Genomic DNA, 15,383 nt, shown 5'->3' on the forward strand with positions numbered 1-15,383 from the left:
GGGGATGGGGATGCGCGGCGGCGGGACGGCTCTGGGGATGAGGATGGGGATGCGCGGCGGCGGGACGGCTCTGGGGATGGGGATGTGCGGCGGCGGGACGGCTCTGGGGATGGGGATGTGCGGCGGCGGGACGGCTCTGGGGATGGGGATGGGGATGCGCGGCGGCGGGACGGCTCTGGGGATGGGGCTGAGGATGCATGGCAGCCGGACGGCCCTGGGTTTGGGGCTGGGGATGCGTGGTGGCGGACGGCTGGCTCAGAGTGAGTTGGGCTGGCTGGCTGGAGACTGGGAGGCCCGGTGCTGGGACATGCCGTTGTGGAGTGTGCGAGGGCTGGTGTGACCCAAGCAGGCCAGAAGGAGCTAACGCTCTGTGTATGATCCGCTCCCCTCCCCCAGAGATGCGGGCGCTGGCCGAGCTGCTGGGTCCCTACGGCATGAAGTTCCTGAGTGACAACCTCATGTGGCACGTCACCTCGCAGGTGGTGGAGCTGAAGGTAGGAGGCTGGGACGGGAGGAGCCACTGCTGGCTGCACTCAACTCCCCAGGGCTACGGGCTGGGCAGGCAGCGGGAGTCAGTGCTTAGAGCAGAGTACCCAGGACTCCTGGGTTCTCTGGGAGCGGTGTGGGGTTAGTGTGGTAGAGCTGGGGGGCTGGGAGCCAGGACTCCTGGGTTCTCTGGGAGTGGTGTGAGGTTAGTGTGGTAGAGCTGGGGGGCTGGGAGCCAGGACTCCTGGGTTCTCTAGGGGTGGTGTGGGGTTAGTGTGGTAGAGCTGGGGGGCTGGGAGCCAGGACTCCTGGGTTCTCTAGGGGCGGTGTGGGGTTAGTGTGGTAGAGCTGGGGGGCTGGGAAACAGGACTCCTGGGTTCTCTGGGAGCGGTGTGGGGTTAGTGTGGTAGAGCTGGGGGGCTGGGAACCAGGACTCCTGGGTTCTCTGGGAGCAGTGTGGGGTTAGTGTGGTAGAGCTGGGGGGCTGGGAGCCAGGACTCCTGGGTTCTCTAGGGGCGGTGTGGGATTAGTAGGATAGAGCAGCATGAGATCTGGGAGCCAGGACTCCTGGGTTTTATTGCCAGACCTGTCACTGGCTTGCTGTGTTCCCAGTGGATAATATCCCATCAGCTCCCAGCTAACTGTGGGGCGCACAGGGCCCCTGCTCCTAGGTTCATGTGATTGTTATACGGGGCTCAGTACATCAGTGTCTGGGAGTTCCCTTCAGAGCTGGAGGTGCTGGCGCTGGGCAAAACACCGATATCAGGGAAGAGTCCCATGGCAGCAGCCCCTGGCTCTGGGTGAGTTGGGCCTGGCTGGTTCTGGCATTGGGTGAGTTGGGCCGGGCTGGTTCTGGTTCTGGCTCTGGCTATGGGCCAGTCGGGCCTGGCTGGCTCTGGCTCTGGCTCTGGTTCTGACTCTGGGCCAGTCGGGCCTGGCTGGCTCCGGCTCTGGCTGGCCCCCGTTTACCATTGTGATTGTTTCTGTTGCAGAAGCTGGTGACTGAGAACATGGACGTGCTGGTGCAGATCCGCTCCAACTTCTACAAACCAGAGCAGATGGTATCACTGCTGCCCAGGCTGACGTGTAAGTGTCATTCCCCCACCCTCATCATCCCCTCCCTGGCATCTGCACTGAACCCCCTGCCCAATCCACGGCCGGCTGAGGATGGAGTTCAGGGCTGAGCTGCAATGAGCGCTGAGTGGAGAGGAGACTCAGGTGGGGAATAGCAGGTGGGGTGGGGAATGGGACTGGGGGTTGGGGTGAGGGGCACTGGCAGAGCTGGGGGCTCAGGAGGGGGGGCTGAGGGTTGGGGTGAGGGGCACTGGCAGAGCTGGGGGCTCAGGAGGGGGGGCTGAGGGTTGGGGTGAGGGGCACTGGCAGAGCTGGGGGCTCAGGAGGGGGGGCTGAGGGTTGGGGTGAGGGCCACAGGCAGAGCTGGAAGCTCAGGAGGGGGCTGAGGGTTGGGGTGGGGGCACTGGCAGAGCTGGGAGCTCAGGAGGGGGGCTGAGGGTTGGGGTGAGGGGCACTGGCAGAGCTGGGGGCTCAGGAGGGGGCTGAGGGTTGGGGTGGGGGCACTGGCAGAGCTGGGGGCTCAGGAGGGGGGACTGAGGGTTGGGGTGAGGGGCACTGGCAGAGCTGGAAGCTCAGGAGGGGGCTGAGGGTTGGGGTGGGGGCACTGGCAGAGCTGGGGGCTCAGGAGGGGGGGCTGAGGGTTGGGGTGAGGGGCACTGGCAGAGCTGGGGGCTCAGGAGGGGGGCTGAGGGTTGGGGTGAGGGGCACTGGCAGAGCTGGAAGCTCAGGAGGGGGCTGAGGGTTGGGGTGGGGGCACTGGCAGAGCTGGGGGCTCAGGAGGGGGGCTCAGGGTTGGGGTGAGGGGCACTGGCAGAGCTGGGGGCTCAGGAGGGGGGCTGAGGGTTGGGGAGAGGGACACTGGCAGAGCTGGGGGCTCAGGAGGGGGGCTGAGGGTTGGGGAGAGGGGCACTGGCAGAGCTGGGGGCTCAGGAGGGGGCTGAGGGTTGGGGAGAGGGGTGCTAGTTTCCAGGCATAGGCCCAGGGGCACGTTGTACCCCGTGTTTTTTTGCAGCCCCGTCTCCTGTGTGTCCTCGCAATTCACCCCCCACCCCGTCTCTCCCCCAGCTGCTGACAATGTGCTGAAAAGAATGACCATCATTGGGGAGATCCTGAGCTTCCGCTCCATGGCACAGAGTGGGCTGCGTGAGGTGGGTGCCGGCCCATTGGGGGTGGGGGGGAGTGGAGCTGAGCCAGGCCTAGGCCGGCATGTCTGTGGGGGGCCATTCAAGTCCAGGGTGGAGGAGCTGGCTGCCCCCACTGTGCACCAGCCTGGGAGGCAGCATTGGAACTGTGTGGGGCAGGGCTTTCACACTCTTCCTGGAGCATTATGGGGCTGTGATGGAGGGGAGTCACAGACCCCCCCCCCCATGTATGCTGGGGACGTGGCTGGGCAGGGGTGGTGAGTGTCCCACATCCCTCCTCGGACAGGTCTCTGGACAGCTCTGCCCAGGTGGCCTGTGGAAAGCAGGGACAGTAACTGGCCCCAGCCCCTCTCTGGGGGCGGTGGGGAGGGTTTGTTGGCTAACACCTGTGCGGTGCTTGGAGCGCCTCAAGCATTGCATTGCTCACTTCCTGCACCTGGCTGCTGGGCAGTTGTTAAAGAGCTGCCACGTCCCACCCCAGAGGCTGCTACTTGAGAGGGGGCGATCTGTGTCCATTGCCATCTCAAGGGCTGGCTCTTTCCTCGCTGCAGGTCTTCTCCAACCGCTGCCCGTTCCTGATGGGCCCCATCGAGTGCCTGAAGGACTTTGTCACCCCAGACACGGACATAAAGGTGGGGGCGACCCTTGTGCTTCTCTCTGCTGTGGGTGGGCTCTGCGGCTAGGCAGGCAGATCAGAGAACAGGCTGGGCTGCTGCGCAGGCAGCCTCCCGTTGCTGTCCACATCCGGGCCCCGGGGTGACTGGCCCGGGCGTCTCTCCTCCTGCCAGGGGCCTTTACCCCAGCTGGGGATCCAGAGTGCGGCAGTGTGTGCCAGGCCCCACAGCCCTAATCCTGGGCTGGGGGGGTTGTCCAGCCACATGGGAGATGCTCCTTCCCCCAGGAGACAAAAGTCCCAGCTCCCCTCCAACCCGCAGCCCAGCTCTCGTTGACCCTCCTATCTAGCCCCCATGTGGCTGCCTGGCTCAGGTTCTCAGGAGCAGCCACTGGGGGTCTGCAGACCCAGTCGAGGATGGGTGAGGGGTGTTGCTGCATGAACCAGAGTTCTCTCCTCGGCGCCTGAGTTAATATTTATCCAGGAGCTCTGGGCCTGAGTTCAGCCCCTGCCCATGCTGCAGAGATGGCGATGCAGGATGCCTGCCCACCACAGAGTGGGGTCTGGGTCTGTCCGAGGCGTCGCCTTGCAGGGCCTGGGCCCAGTGTGCTGCAGTGTCCACAGGGCTCTCAGCATCGTCCTAGCCAGCAGCAGCCTCCCCAGATCACTCCCTGCAGTCTCCAGGCGGGGAGTGCCGGGGACTAGTGGCTGCCTGGGCCTGGGCCAGTGATCACGGCTGCTGCAGAGGGGAGGAGCACTCAGAGCTCGCCGTGAATCCTCTGCCCTGCCCTGAGGGAACCCAGGCCTCGAATGGTGCAGAGACCCAGGGTAAAAAATGGAGACACCCCCAACTCCCACTCCAGTGCCAGGACTGGGTGGGCCTTGCTGAGAGGCTGTTCTGTGGGCATAAGCCCCAGGGGGCTCCGCTACCAGAGGGTGACTGGCCAGAGCAGCACTCTGGGAATGTGTCATCTCGGCCCCATGGGCCTCGGTGGCAAAACTCCCCTGACATCAGTGGGTTGCGGTTTAGCAGCCCACAGTCCCCAGAGCTGCCCTGGCTGGACAATCTTGTGTCGGGGGCCCTGGCGGGTTCATTGGCTTCCAGCCGTGGGTGGGAGTGGAGTCTGCCTGACGTGCAGGTCACCTGGGGGCCTCTCTCAGGCTAGGCAGAGCTGCACCAAGCTCTGCCGAGGCGTGTGGCTTGTTGTGCTCAGCCCTGCGCCGTGCCCCCAGCCCGGGCAGCTCTGAACAGGGACGCTGCGCTGCCAGGGTGGCAGGGTCTGGAGATGTTCTGTCGTGTGGAGAGGCCTGAACACACGCTGCGTCCTTGGGGTTGGAGCACATTGTGAGACTCGATAAACTGTGAGCCAGAGTTTGCCCTGGGCTCGGCGCGGGCGGCTTCTAGGTGGGCAGAACTGGGATGTGCAGATGCAGTTGGCACTGACTGTTCCATATTGCTCTTGTTGCCCCGCTGGTCCCTGGGAGGGTGGCATGATGTGTGAGCACGGTGGGCTCCCGCTGGCTTTGGCGGACAGGCATGTTCTGGTGTGGCGGGTCCCTCCCAGGGGCGCAGCTCACAGGGTTGTCTCAGTTCAAATTGTGCTTTCCTGGCTGGGCCCCATTTTCAGCCCAAAGGAGCTGGTTTTGCGGGGTCCTCGTGGAAACCCAGGGGACATGCCTGTTAGATGGGACCCATCCTTAGTACCGATGTTTGAAAGGTCGGCCTGAGGGTAGTGGCAGAGCAGAGCAGGCGTGTGACACAAAGTGTGAATGGACAGCAGGGTGTGTGTTAATGATGCAGGGTGTGAATGCAGAGCAGGATGGGTGTCTTGATGCAGGGTGTGAATGCAAAGCTGGGTTGTACCTGTGTTAATGACACAAGGTGTGAATGCAGAACTAGGCAGGGAGTCTGTTATTGCAGGGTGTGAATGCAGAGCAGGGTGTGTGTTAAATCACACAAGGTGTGAATGCAGAGAAGAGCAGTGTGTGTTAATGATGCAGGGTGTGAATGCTGGGCAGGGTGTATGTTATGTTAATGACGCAGGGTGTGAATGCTGGGCAGGGTGTGTGTTAATGATGCAGAGTGTGAATGCTGGGCAGTGTGTGTGTTAATGACACAGGGTCTGAATGCAGAGCAGAGTGTGTGTTAATGACGCAGGGTGTGAATGCTGGGCAGGGTGTATGTTAATGATGCAGGGTGTGAATGCAGAGCAGAGCAGGGTGTGTGTTAATGACGCTGGGTATAAATGCTGGGCAGGGTGTATGTTAATGATGCAGGGTGTGAATGCTGGGCAGGGTGTATGTTAATGATGCAGGGTGTGAATGCTGGGCAGGGTGTATGTTAACGATGCAGGGTGTGAATGCTGGGCTGGGTGTGTGTTAATGATGCAGGGTGTGAATGCCGGGCAGGGTGTATGTTAATGATGCAGGGTGTGAATGCAGAGGTGCCATGGGGTATTTACTGTACAGCAGTCCATAGACAGTCAAGTAATGGGGTGTGGTGGCCAGGCATTGGACTGGCTGGGTATGAACGTGCCCACACTGCCAGAGAGGCACATGCCAGCACTTGCCCATTTTTCAGAGCCATGGACAGAGGGCTGGGAACCCCACTCCAGCTCCATTTAGCAAGATGGGTTTCGCAGCTCTGAGAAGGGCATTGGATCTGGCCATGTGGCCCGCTGGCCGGCGCCGCACCCCGTGTAGGGGTGACTGTCACCCTGGTTAGATTCAGGCAAATCGCACAAGGGCGCTGGCCACGGGATCTTGTGATGGCAGCACACACCTGCCATCTGCAGGCTGAGCTAGTCTGTCATGCTGAGGCCTGTCAGATGTGGAGGTGCTCAGCAGGGCTGGGAATGAATCACTCCAGGCCTGGATGCCGCTTGCACCTGGCAGATGGACCATGGGGCTGGGCTAATGCGGCTGGAGCCGGTGATGATCAGTGAGAGATGGAGGGGGGAGCCAAGAACCATACAGCTTAGGAAAGAGCTGCCTGGGGCTGCCGGTTGGGTCCTGTCCTCCATTGACCCCCAGTGTCCTTGTGCAGGCAGGACTGGGCTGGCCCAGTGCTTTGAGAGCTGGGCTTGTGGCACTGTCACGGGGGATGAGCATGCAGGAGCAGTGCGGAAGGTGCAGCTGGGATTGGCAGCTCTGTCCCCACCCATCTCTCCTCCCCTCAGCCAGAGCCAGGCCCTCTGCTGTTCCCCAGAGCATGGAGAACCTGTGAGGAAGGAACTGGCTGCTGCAGTAGAACTAGCGCGGTGTCAGCAGCCACCTGGCTAGAAAGAGCAGGGAGGCCCAGACGGTGCCTCTAGCAACCAGAGGGTCCAGCCCGGACTGAGGGACCTGGAGAGGGAGAGGCCATGAATCTGCCAGCACACTGCATGCAAACGCCCGCTCGGCTGGGGTCCAAGCAGTGGTGGGGAGTGGGCAGGGAGCATTGCTGGGAGCAAGACCCAGGTGTGCGGGGCTGGGAGACGCAGCCATGTGTCCTGATCCACGCTGGAGGGGATGGACGCCACCGCCGCGGATCCCCAGGAGTTTGTCCATCACAGACAGGAGGGATGGATGCATCTAGGTGCTGTCCTGTTCTGCTGGTTGTGCTTCCCAGGGCCATTGATGGGGACCAGCCAGGGGACAGGCCTGAGAAACACCTAGGGAGGGTTGGGTCTCTGGACAGTGGGGGGTTATCTGCAGGGAAGAGCCCAGGCAGAGCTGGGAGAATATCAGTACGTGGGTAATTGGGTCAGGGTGGTCATACCCTGCATGAGCCCCAGGGGGCAGTAGCAGACAGCACATGAGATGTCTGGCTAGGTGCTGCCTTGTGCTATGGCAGTTTAAAAACAGGGCTGTCTGGAGCTGTGTTTGCTGGGGCAGAGCTGGGGGGGAGCCCCTCTCTGTACAGCTGGGATGGGCACCGTGTTACGGGTGGGAGTGTGTTCGGAGAGGGTGGGATGGGTCCGGCAAGCTGCCATGCTGGCCCCTTTGGGCTCACCTCGGGTTTTCGGGCAGGTCGGAACTGTGCAGTGGCGCTGTGGGGCCAGATCTTCAAACAAAGTCAAGCTGGAAATGGGAGGGAACTGGGTTATCCTGCTCCCATGATCTTCGGGCAGACGCTGGGCTAGGATGTCAGGTTGGGCCGGGGATGTTCTGATTCTCCATTTCGGACCCATGGATGTGTAACTAGGTTGGTATTTAGTTTGGGTTTGGCCCTGGGGTGGGTGTTGATTTCAGCAACATCACCAATATTCACCAATATTCCCTTGTGCGCCCAGGGGTCCTCTCCTGTTGTGTTGCTGCTGTGTTCAACTCCAGAGGTGGCTGCATTAGCATGGTGGACAAAGCAATCCTGTATTTGCACACCCGAAGCCAGTGGGTGGGGAAGGGAGAGCGGGGATGTAAGCAGGGTGATTTTTCATTGCCGAGTTAATGGCTTTATTATCAGCAATGCAGCACAGATAAGGAGTGAGTGCAACTCATTTTGCACCGGTAGTGAGGGAGCGAATGCCTCCAGAGCCACAAAGCAATTACAGGGAAGCAGAACCAGAGGTTCCCGGCAGAATGGAGGGGTGAGGAGAATGGTAATGGGGTTACTCACCTCCAGCAGGCGTGGAAGGACAGTAATCACAGCTCAGCGCTGCCAAATGAGCCTTACCAGATCGCGGGGCGATAACGTGGCCGGGGCTGAGGCTGAAAGCTGGACGTTGAGGTCAGGAAAACCCAGCCCACCCAGGCGTGACTTGGGGCCTGACACAGGGGCAAAGGAAGCCAAGCTGCCGAGGGGTCTGTGTCATGCTGGAATTTGCAGCTGGCTCAGCTGCCAGGCAGGGGCTGTGCTGGAGCACACGTGGGGGATCAGCTCTCTGATGTACGCACTGGGGTCGTGGCACATCTGGTGCTGTGGAGCTCCAGCTGAGCTAGCCGAGGACGACCTGCTGCTCAGCAGCAGAGTGCAGACAAGCCTGGGCTTCGGGGGCCTGGTGCTTGGGGACGCGAATGACCCCACAGGGAGGGGCTCCCTTGTTATCCCCATGTTGCAGTGGGGGAAGTTGCAGCGCAGAGGGAGGGGAAGTGACTCACCAAAGGTCGCCAGTCGGTCAGTGGCAGAGCCAGGAATGGAACCCAGGAGTCCTGCCTCCCTCCTCCTGGCACAAGCACTAGGCCCCAGATTCCTGTAGGTGCAGCTGAAAGGAAGGAGCTATTGGTGCGAGCTCATTATCTTGCTCCATACCGTGAGCTCGGCTCCTGAAACATGAAGGGAGCTGTCCGTCCATCTGTGTGTGTGTGTGTGTCATGGCTGTCCATCTGCCTCTCTCAGTGTCAGGTCTGTCTCTCTCTCTGGGCTGCCTGCATCTCTCCCTTAACCTGTCTAAAGAACAAGCCCATCTGAGTGATGTGAATTCAGGGCCCTGTCCTTGAGGAGCCTGGACCCCCCCCGTCCCCCGCTTCTCCCCAGCGGGCGCAGCCCATCCAGCCCCCATCAGTCTCCTCCTCCCTGAGGATTAGGGTTTGCTCATAGCCAGCAGGGAGGCTGAGATCCCAGCCAGGAGGCCAGATAGTGGGCACAGGCCACCACCACGGACACTAGAAGCTGGACTGAGACCCTGGGACCCAGCCCCCCAACAGTAAGGGCTGTGGGATCACTGGGAGTCACTCATGTCCCACCAGCTCTGGATCCTACCACTGCTGCACCGCTCCATCCCATCCCACTTCCAGCCCTGCTCCCCACACTGCCCTGGATTTACCTGCCACACTCTGGTACCAGCTCCTGGCAGGTCTCTCAGGTCCATGATGCAGATGGAGAAAGAGCCCGTGTGGCTGCCTCTGACAGAGATGGATGTGGGGTAGGAACCTCCAAGGGCTGGACCTAGGGCCAGATCATGCTAGGCTCTCCCCTTCTTACTGGGAAGGGGATCTGTGGGTCACACTGGGCCGTGGGCAAATCTGGGGCAGCCTAGTGCCCAGTTGCATTGCTGCACGGAGGGACGGAATGCAGCTCACTCGGCCAGTGTCAGCAAAGCGCCATTTCCCTAGTGTAGCCGGGCCCCTGTGTCTGGGACAGGTGCTGGCTGGTGAGCTGCACTGATTGGGCCGAGTCTTCCCTCTCTCGGTGCCATTCACAGCCCTCTCCAGTGTCGCTGGCGTGTCCTACCCGGTGACAGCCTGTCAGCTCAGCAGCTGCCATGAGGGTGACAGCAGGTTTCCGGATGCCTTAGAGCCGAGCCGGTTACCAGAGGGAGGCTTGCACAGAAGAGCGATGCAGCTGGCACCGGCATTACCTTGGCTGTCACCTCTGGGGGGCATTTCCTCTCTGCCCCCTCTCTTTGGATCCAGTCCCAGCCTCCTCGCTAGGCAGGTGGAGTCCCACTTCCACTTATTGCCCTGCCATTCGCGCTGCTTCCCCCAGACAGCTGGGATTCAGAGGCTCGAAGCCCTGGTGGACTGGAGACAACTGACGGCTCCCGCTCCGGCACACTCCCATACGTCACGGGGGCTTGGAGAGGTTCTGTCAGCTGGCGACTGTGATAGCTGTGGTGGGTCATGAATGGCCTAGTGCTGGGAGCCAGAGCTGGGTAGCGTCATGCCCTGCAGAGCAGACGTGAGTCCCACTAGGTATCTCAGTCTGAGGGCAGCTGCCCCTCTGACTGAGCTGTCATAGTGGGTCAGGGGCTGCACCCTTGGGGAGTTAGCCTGGCTGGGCTAAGTACCTTGGGCTGGGTAGGGGTGTCACCTCTCTTGGATCTGGGCTGGATCGGCATCTCCTCCTACCCTGGGGGACATGTCAATTGCTCCTCTCAACCATTTATCATGCTTATTGCAAATAAAGGGCAGCCGTCCTCCAGGTAAAGATTCCCAGAGTTCCCAGCAGGTGAGACTCACCAGCCCTCCATGGCCCTAGATCCCTGTGTTCTTGGTGAGGCCTCTGGGATAGGCTGGAGCCTGCCTCCTTCCCACAGCGAGGACAGAGCACATGGGGGATCAGTGGGATCTTCTAAGGACTAGAATCCTCTCCCAGCCACATGTGGCCAGAGGGCTGCACTCTGCCTGTGCCGGGGTCACCTTTAATGCCCAACATTAGTTCTAATCAGGGAGGCCACCTGTCCTGTTTTTTAAGGGATGTCTCTTATTTGGTGTGTCATGTCCCATTACCGTGGTCTAATTAATGTTGCTAAGAAGTGTTTGACCAGATGCAGAGTGTTCCAAAGGACTGGTCCTGCGCTGGGGCACAGAGCTGGGATCTGGGGTAATGAACACAGAGCCCTAACATTAGCTCTGCCCATTTAGTTTCCATCCACGTGACCTTTGTGACCTTGAGATGTAGATGGTCACTAGTCCTACTCATTGTTAGTGTCGGCATGGGCTCTCGCTCCCCACGTGCTGCTTTTCCTGTAGGGTGTAATAGACAATGATCCACCATGTAGGATTTGAGAGAAATGGAGCTGAAATCCTTGAGACAGAACCTTGTTATCTAGGAAATCCTACAGGCTCTGAAGAGCCCTTTCAATGAGCACACATGAAATCCCAATAGACCTGACCACGGTCTCCGGGGCCCTTCCACAGGCGCTCACGGCCCATAGAACCCGACCATGTTCCTCAGGGCCCTTCCATAGGGGCTCACGGCCCATAGAACCCGACTGTGTTCCAGGGACCCTTCCATAGGGGTTCATAGCCTGTAGAACCCGACCGCGGTCTCCGGGGCTCTTCCACAGGCGCTCACAGCCAGCACTTAGCTGTTCAGATTCCAGGCAGCCTCTCCTTTTTCCTGGATGCTCAACTGCGCTTTCCTTTTTGTTAGTTTCTGTTTTTAACCTGTCAAGGGATTTGTCTGGGGATTGTGTTGCAGTGAAATGACCGTTTCCTAGGGGATGGGGGATGGTAGCTGTGTGGTTAAGGCTTTGGACTAAGATTTGAGAGATCTGGGGCTAATTCCCAGTTTAGCCATAGACTCTGTGTACGTGACCTTATGTAGGGCACTTAATTCATCCTGTGCCTCTGTGTGGAACGGGGCTAGGAGTTCCCGCCTCACGGGGGGTGGGAGGAGAGGCTATTAAGCGGGTGCTCGGTACGAGGATGATGAGCTGGATAGTTGCCTAGTAGAGCTGATGTTGGGATGTTCTGGTGTCCATTGCGCTGGTGCTGCAGGTAACTCACGTGTTGCATGGACAGAACTAGCTTCAGGCATCTCCCTGCCAGCTGTTGTCTCACACAAGGTGAGAAGGCTCATGCTGTCAGATAGAGCTGCCGTGGGCCAGGTTCAGATTATGCCATTCACCCTCCCCCATGTGTGACCAGCGTTTCCTGTGTCATCTCATGTCTCGCTGCAGCATTGCCAAGCTGTGACCTTCCTTCTCTGCCCACCCGGCCAGAACTCTTGCCTAATGCCGCAGCTAGCACATGCCCCTTCTGGCTGGATGCCTGCAGTTCCCCTAAACTCCCCCGTCCATTAGCAATGGTGCTGCTAAAGCCATCTGCCTGGGTCATCGCCCAGGCCACGGCACCCCTCCCTTGGCCACTCCTCTTCCCTCACCCTGGCAAATCCTTCCCCCTCCCCCCTGCACAGCTTAGCCCCGACTTCTCACTACCTGCTATCCTATCACAAGCTCAGAGAGACCCCCTCCTTAGCCTGATTCCCCACAGTCCCCTCCCACCCTCCATTCCCTGAGCAGATCCATAAAGCCAGCAGCTCATCCTGCTTTGAATCCCCCCCGGTGCCCAGCTCTGCAATGATGCAGATAGGAAACTGAAAGCTGGTGCTTGTTAGACTGGTGGAGAGCTGCCCCCACATTGCTGCCTGGCCACAGATAGAGTGCAGAGCTGGTGTGTGCTGCTACTGCTGCTAGGTCCCTCCTTAACCCACAAAGTCCTCGGGGCAGCGATTCGCATTCATCTGTGCAGCACCTGGTGCCCTGGTCTTAATTGAGCCTCTAGGTACTGTTGTAACATAAGTGATAAATAACCATTATCTCAGTGTGTCCACAACTCTCCCCTTCCTGGAGAAGATACCACCCTGCCCTCCGCCCCTGTGACCCAGGGACCTCTTGGTGCCAGCTGGCAGAGGGGGACAGAGGGACAAGGTTGCCCTGAGTTCCCCCAAAGAAAGCCACGTAAGGTGTCTGCTTCCAGCCTGTCACACACATCAATCCTTACGAGACGTACGTGCAGGAAATATGTGAGGAGTTCTGGGTATACGCTGAAAATGATGTGCTCTAAGCATTACTGTTAAAAGCCGGTCAGTCATGCTTGGAGACAAACTCCTCCAGACAGGAGGTGGGAGACCCTATCACCCTGGCCTGGTGCATTGTGTGTGTCACACCAGAAGTGAGTCAAATGCTAATGAAGAGCTCGCAGAGATTTCAGAAGCAAAGGAACAGGAAGAGGTGGACAGTGGGGGACGGGGGCCTGTTTTCAGGAGAAGATCCGAGTTCTGCGCTGGTATTTCTGGGCACGCAGAGACACTCGGGTGACGAGAAGCTGCCAGCAGGGTCGATCTGATGAAGGGGGGTCCCAGCCATGCTGGTTGAAAAGGCCTGGAGGGTAAACTTGGCTGCAGGAGACAGCCCATCTTGTGGGTTAAGTTGAGGCTCTAGAAAGTTTTATGTGTAATCCTGTGTTTCCAGTCCTCAGACCTACTGCCATTGGAGTCTCTGATAATAAACTCGTTCTCATTTTCACTGTGGCTGTAGCTAAGTGCGGTGTGTTAAGCGGAGTGGTGATCCTGAGTTCAGACCACTGAGCTGGTGTGCACTGTTCCTTGGGGAGCAGACTCGGAGGGTTCTGTGATTGTTCTGGATCGGGGCTGAGCCCTCCAGAGGGATGCTCAGAGGACTCAGGGCTGGTATATGTCTATCGCTGACCTGTACAGACAGAGTGAAGCCGGGGCAGGCCTGGGAGGCCGGGCTTGTGCTGTCAGAGGCTGGTGGAGTCACGGAGCTGATCCACAGCAGGCACAGACAAGACTCTCACGCTAAGAGCAAGTGGTAGTGAAGGGTCTGGGTGCTGCTGGGGAGCGTCACAGTGGCATAGTTGGCCGGATCTATACTCAGTTTGCTGGTTAGCTAAGGGTCACGCTCCAGGCACTTATATACAGTTAATGTAGATACCTGGAGGCTCAAGGTAAAGAGAAGGCTGTGGTTTGTTGTTCTCGGTGTGTTTCTTTTGAGTAAGGGAATGGGGAAGCAGCAGGAAAGGCAGGGTCATGCTGGAGGCACCAGGAAGAAGTGAGAAGAGTGGCTCACTTCCAGATACAGCACAGACACACCCGCAGGGCTGGCTCCAGACCCCAGTGCGCCAAGCGCGTGCTTGGGGCAGTGTGCTGCGGGAGGGCGGCAGGCGGCTCCGGTGGACCTCCTGCAGGCATGCCTGTGGGAGGTCCACCGGAGCCGCGGGACCAGCGGACCCTCCGCAGGCATGCCTGCAGGAGGTCCACCAGAGCCGCGGGACTGGCGACCGCCAGAGCGCTCCCCACGGCGTGCTGCCCTGCTTGGGGCGGCGCAATTCCTAGAGCCGCCCCTGCACACCCGTACAGTGCACAGACTCCCAGAGCTGCTCCCCCTGGAGCCCTGGCCAGCTCCCACAGGCTGCTCTCTGCAGCTCCACACTCCCAGGCTCTCCAGCTAGGAGCTAAGGTGAGTCTTTCTGTACAGAGCAGCCTGCCTTCTCCTTTGAGTCTCTCCCTGAGCTGAGCCCTTTATATGGACCAGGCCTCTGCTGGGAGGCAGCTAATCAGTCCAGGTGGCGGCTGGGCCTTGTCTCCCCTTAAAGAGCCTGTCAGCTTGTGACAGGGCCTAAGGCTTGGCCCTCGCAGCCTGTCTCTAGGGGACGTTGTGAGGCTGCACTTTGCTCTTAGGGCTCCTTGTCCCTCACTAATCCCCGACTGTTGTACGGATATTGAGCTCAAAGGCCTGAAGAGTGAAACCCCGTTGCTGTCCAGCATTAAACACCACGAGCTGGCTTCAGCGGGCGTTGGGCATACCCAGGAGCATGCATTCACATTGGAACCTTATTGATTAAACACATGAAAGAACAAGAAATCAAAGCCAGCGTTTCCATTGAAACTGTGGTTGAGTGATTATGCAAAACGAATGTAGTCAGATCTGCCAGTCTCTCACCTTCTGGGGTCAAAATATCAGTCTCTTATTTTCAGAACAATCTTTCTTCAATAAAAAGGGAAAGGTTAATTTTACTCGCAGGCTGGATGTGAGGGGAACTTAGTGTGGCCTGTTCTAACAGACAGACCCAAGGTGGAGGAGAAACGGGATAGAAAAGATGGATGAAATGCAGCTTTTGCTGATATTTTTGGAACACTGGACTGCTGGTTAGTTACAAGTGGGTGGCTTGGCTGGCAAGTCGACCATGACACCTACTGCTTGGAGCCTGGTTAGTTACAATCTGGTCAGGACTGTCATCGGGTTGGATCCTTGCTCCTTAGGCAAGGCAAGTTTGGATGAATGCAGTAGAGTTGACTTCAGATTCAAAGAAAAGCCAAGAGAGTGAGCTAGGATAGGAGAGACACTGTGAGGCAGAAAATAACCCAAGAAGGGAAGGGAATACAATGCAGGAACTTACATGCCTTTGCGGTGCTGGTAATTAGCTATCCCCGCTTGTGGGCTGAGGGCTGGATGCCAGGATAATGGGATGACTTTCAGCACTCACAGGTAGAAACAAGCAGGGCCAGCCGGCCTTCCCCCAAGGAAGAGCCTTAGCTGAGTTGTAGAGCTGCAGGCAGGGGAGGAGCTGGGGGAAGATTATTCTTTTTTTTCAAAGTCTCCTTTTAAGAGCCCCCAAAAGGAGTACAAGTTGGTGATATGTTTTATCCTCATTATTTTGTCCACCAGCGAAATCCATTTCCGTAAGGCCAGGCTTGGCATGGCAAACTTTGCTCCCACATTTGCTTGTTCACCAAGTCCGATCCCCCCACAGTCCTTGATTTACACCGAGCACTGGTTTGTTTGTGTTCTGTTGCCATGTTCATTGTTATAAACACCTGGACCTATTTCTGTGGGTATTGTAACATCTTATGAACTCACTGAGCTTAGGGTAACTTTGTAGGTGCAGTAATTGCAGCAGCC

General features: G+C 58.6%; 1 protein-coding gene across 2 annotated transcripts in view; it reads left to right on the plus strand.

The window, feature by feature from the left end:
- Nucleotides 1–15,383, plus strand: part of NCKAP1L (NCK associated protein 1 like) — an 81,347-nt gene that overhangs the window by 47,399 nt on the left and 18,565 nt on the right. For both annotated transcript variants that reach the window (XM_044994938.1, XR_006574549.1), the window contains exons 23-26: nucleotides 397–494; nucleotides 1,479–1,572; nucleotides 2,626–2,708; nucleotides 3,254–3,334. In XM_044994938.1, coding sequence (XP_044850873.1) covers nucleotides 397–494; nucleotides 1,479–1,572; nucleotides 2,626–2,708; nucleotides 3,254–3,334 — 356 coding nt within the window. The remainder of the gene's footprint in view (nucleotides 1–396; nucleotides 495–1,478; nucleotides 1,573–2,625; nucleotides 2,709–3,253; nucleotides 3,335–15,383) is intronic.

This window comes from Mauremys mutica, chromosome 20 (assembly GCF_020497125.1).
Source record: "Mauremys mutica isolate MM-2020 ecotype Southern chromosome 20, ASM2049712v1, whole genome shotgun sequence".
Classification (NCBI taxonomy): Eukaryota; Metazoa; Chordata; order Testudines; family Geoemydidae; genus Mauremys; species Mauremys mutica.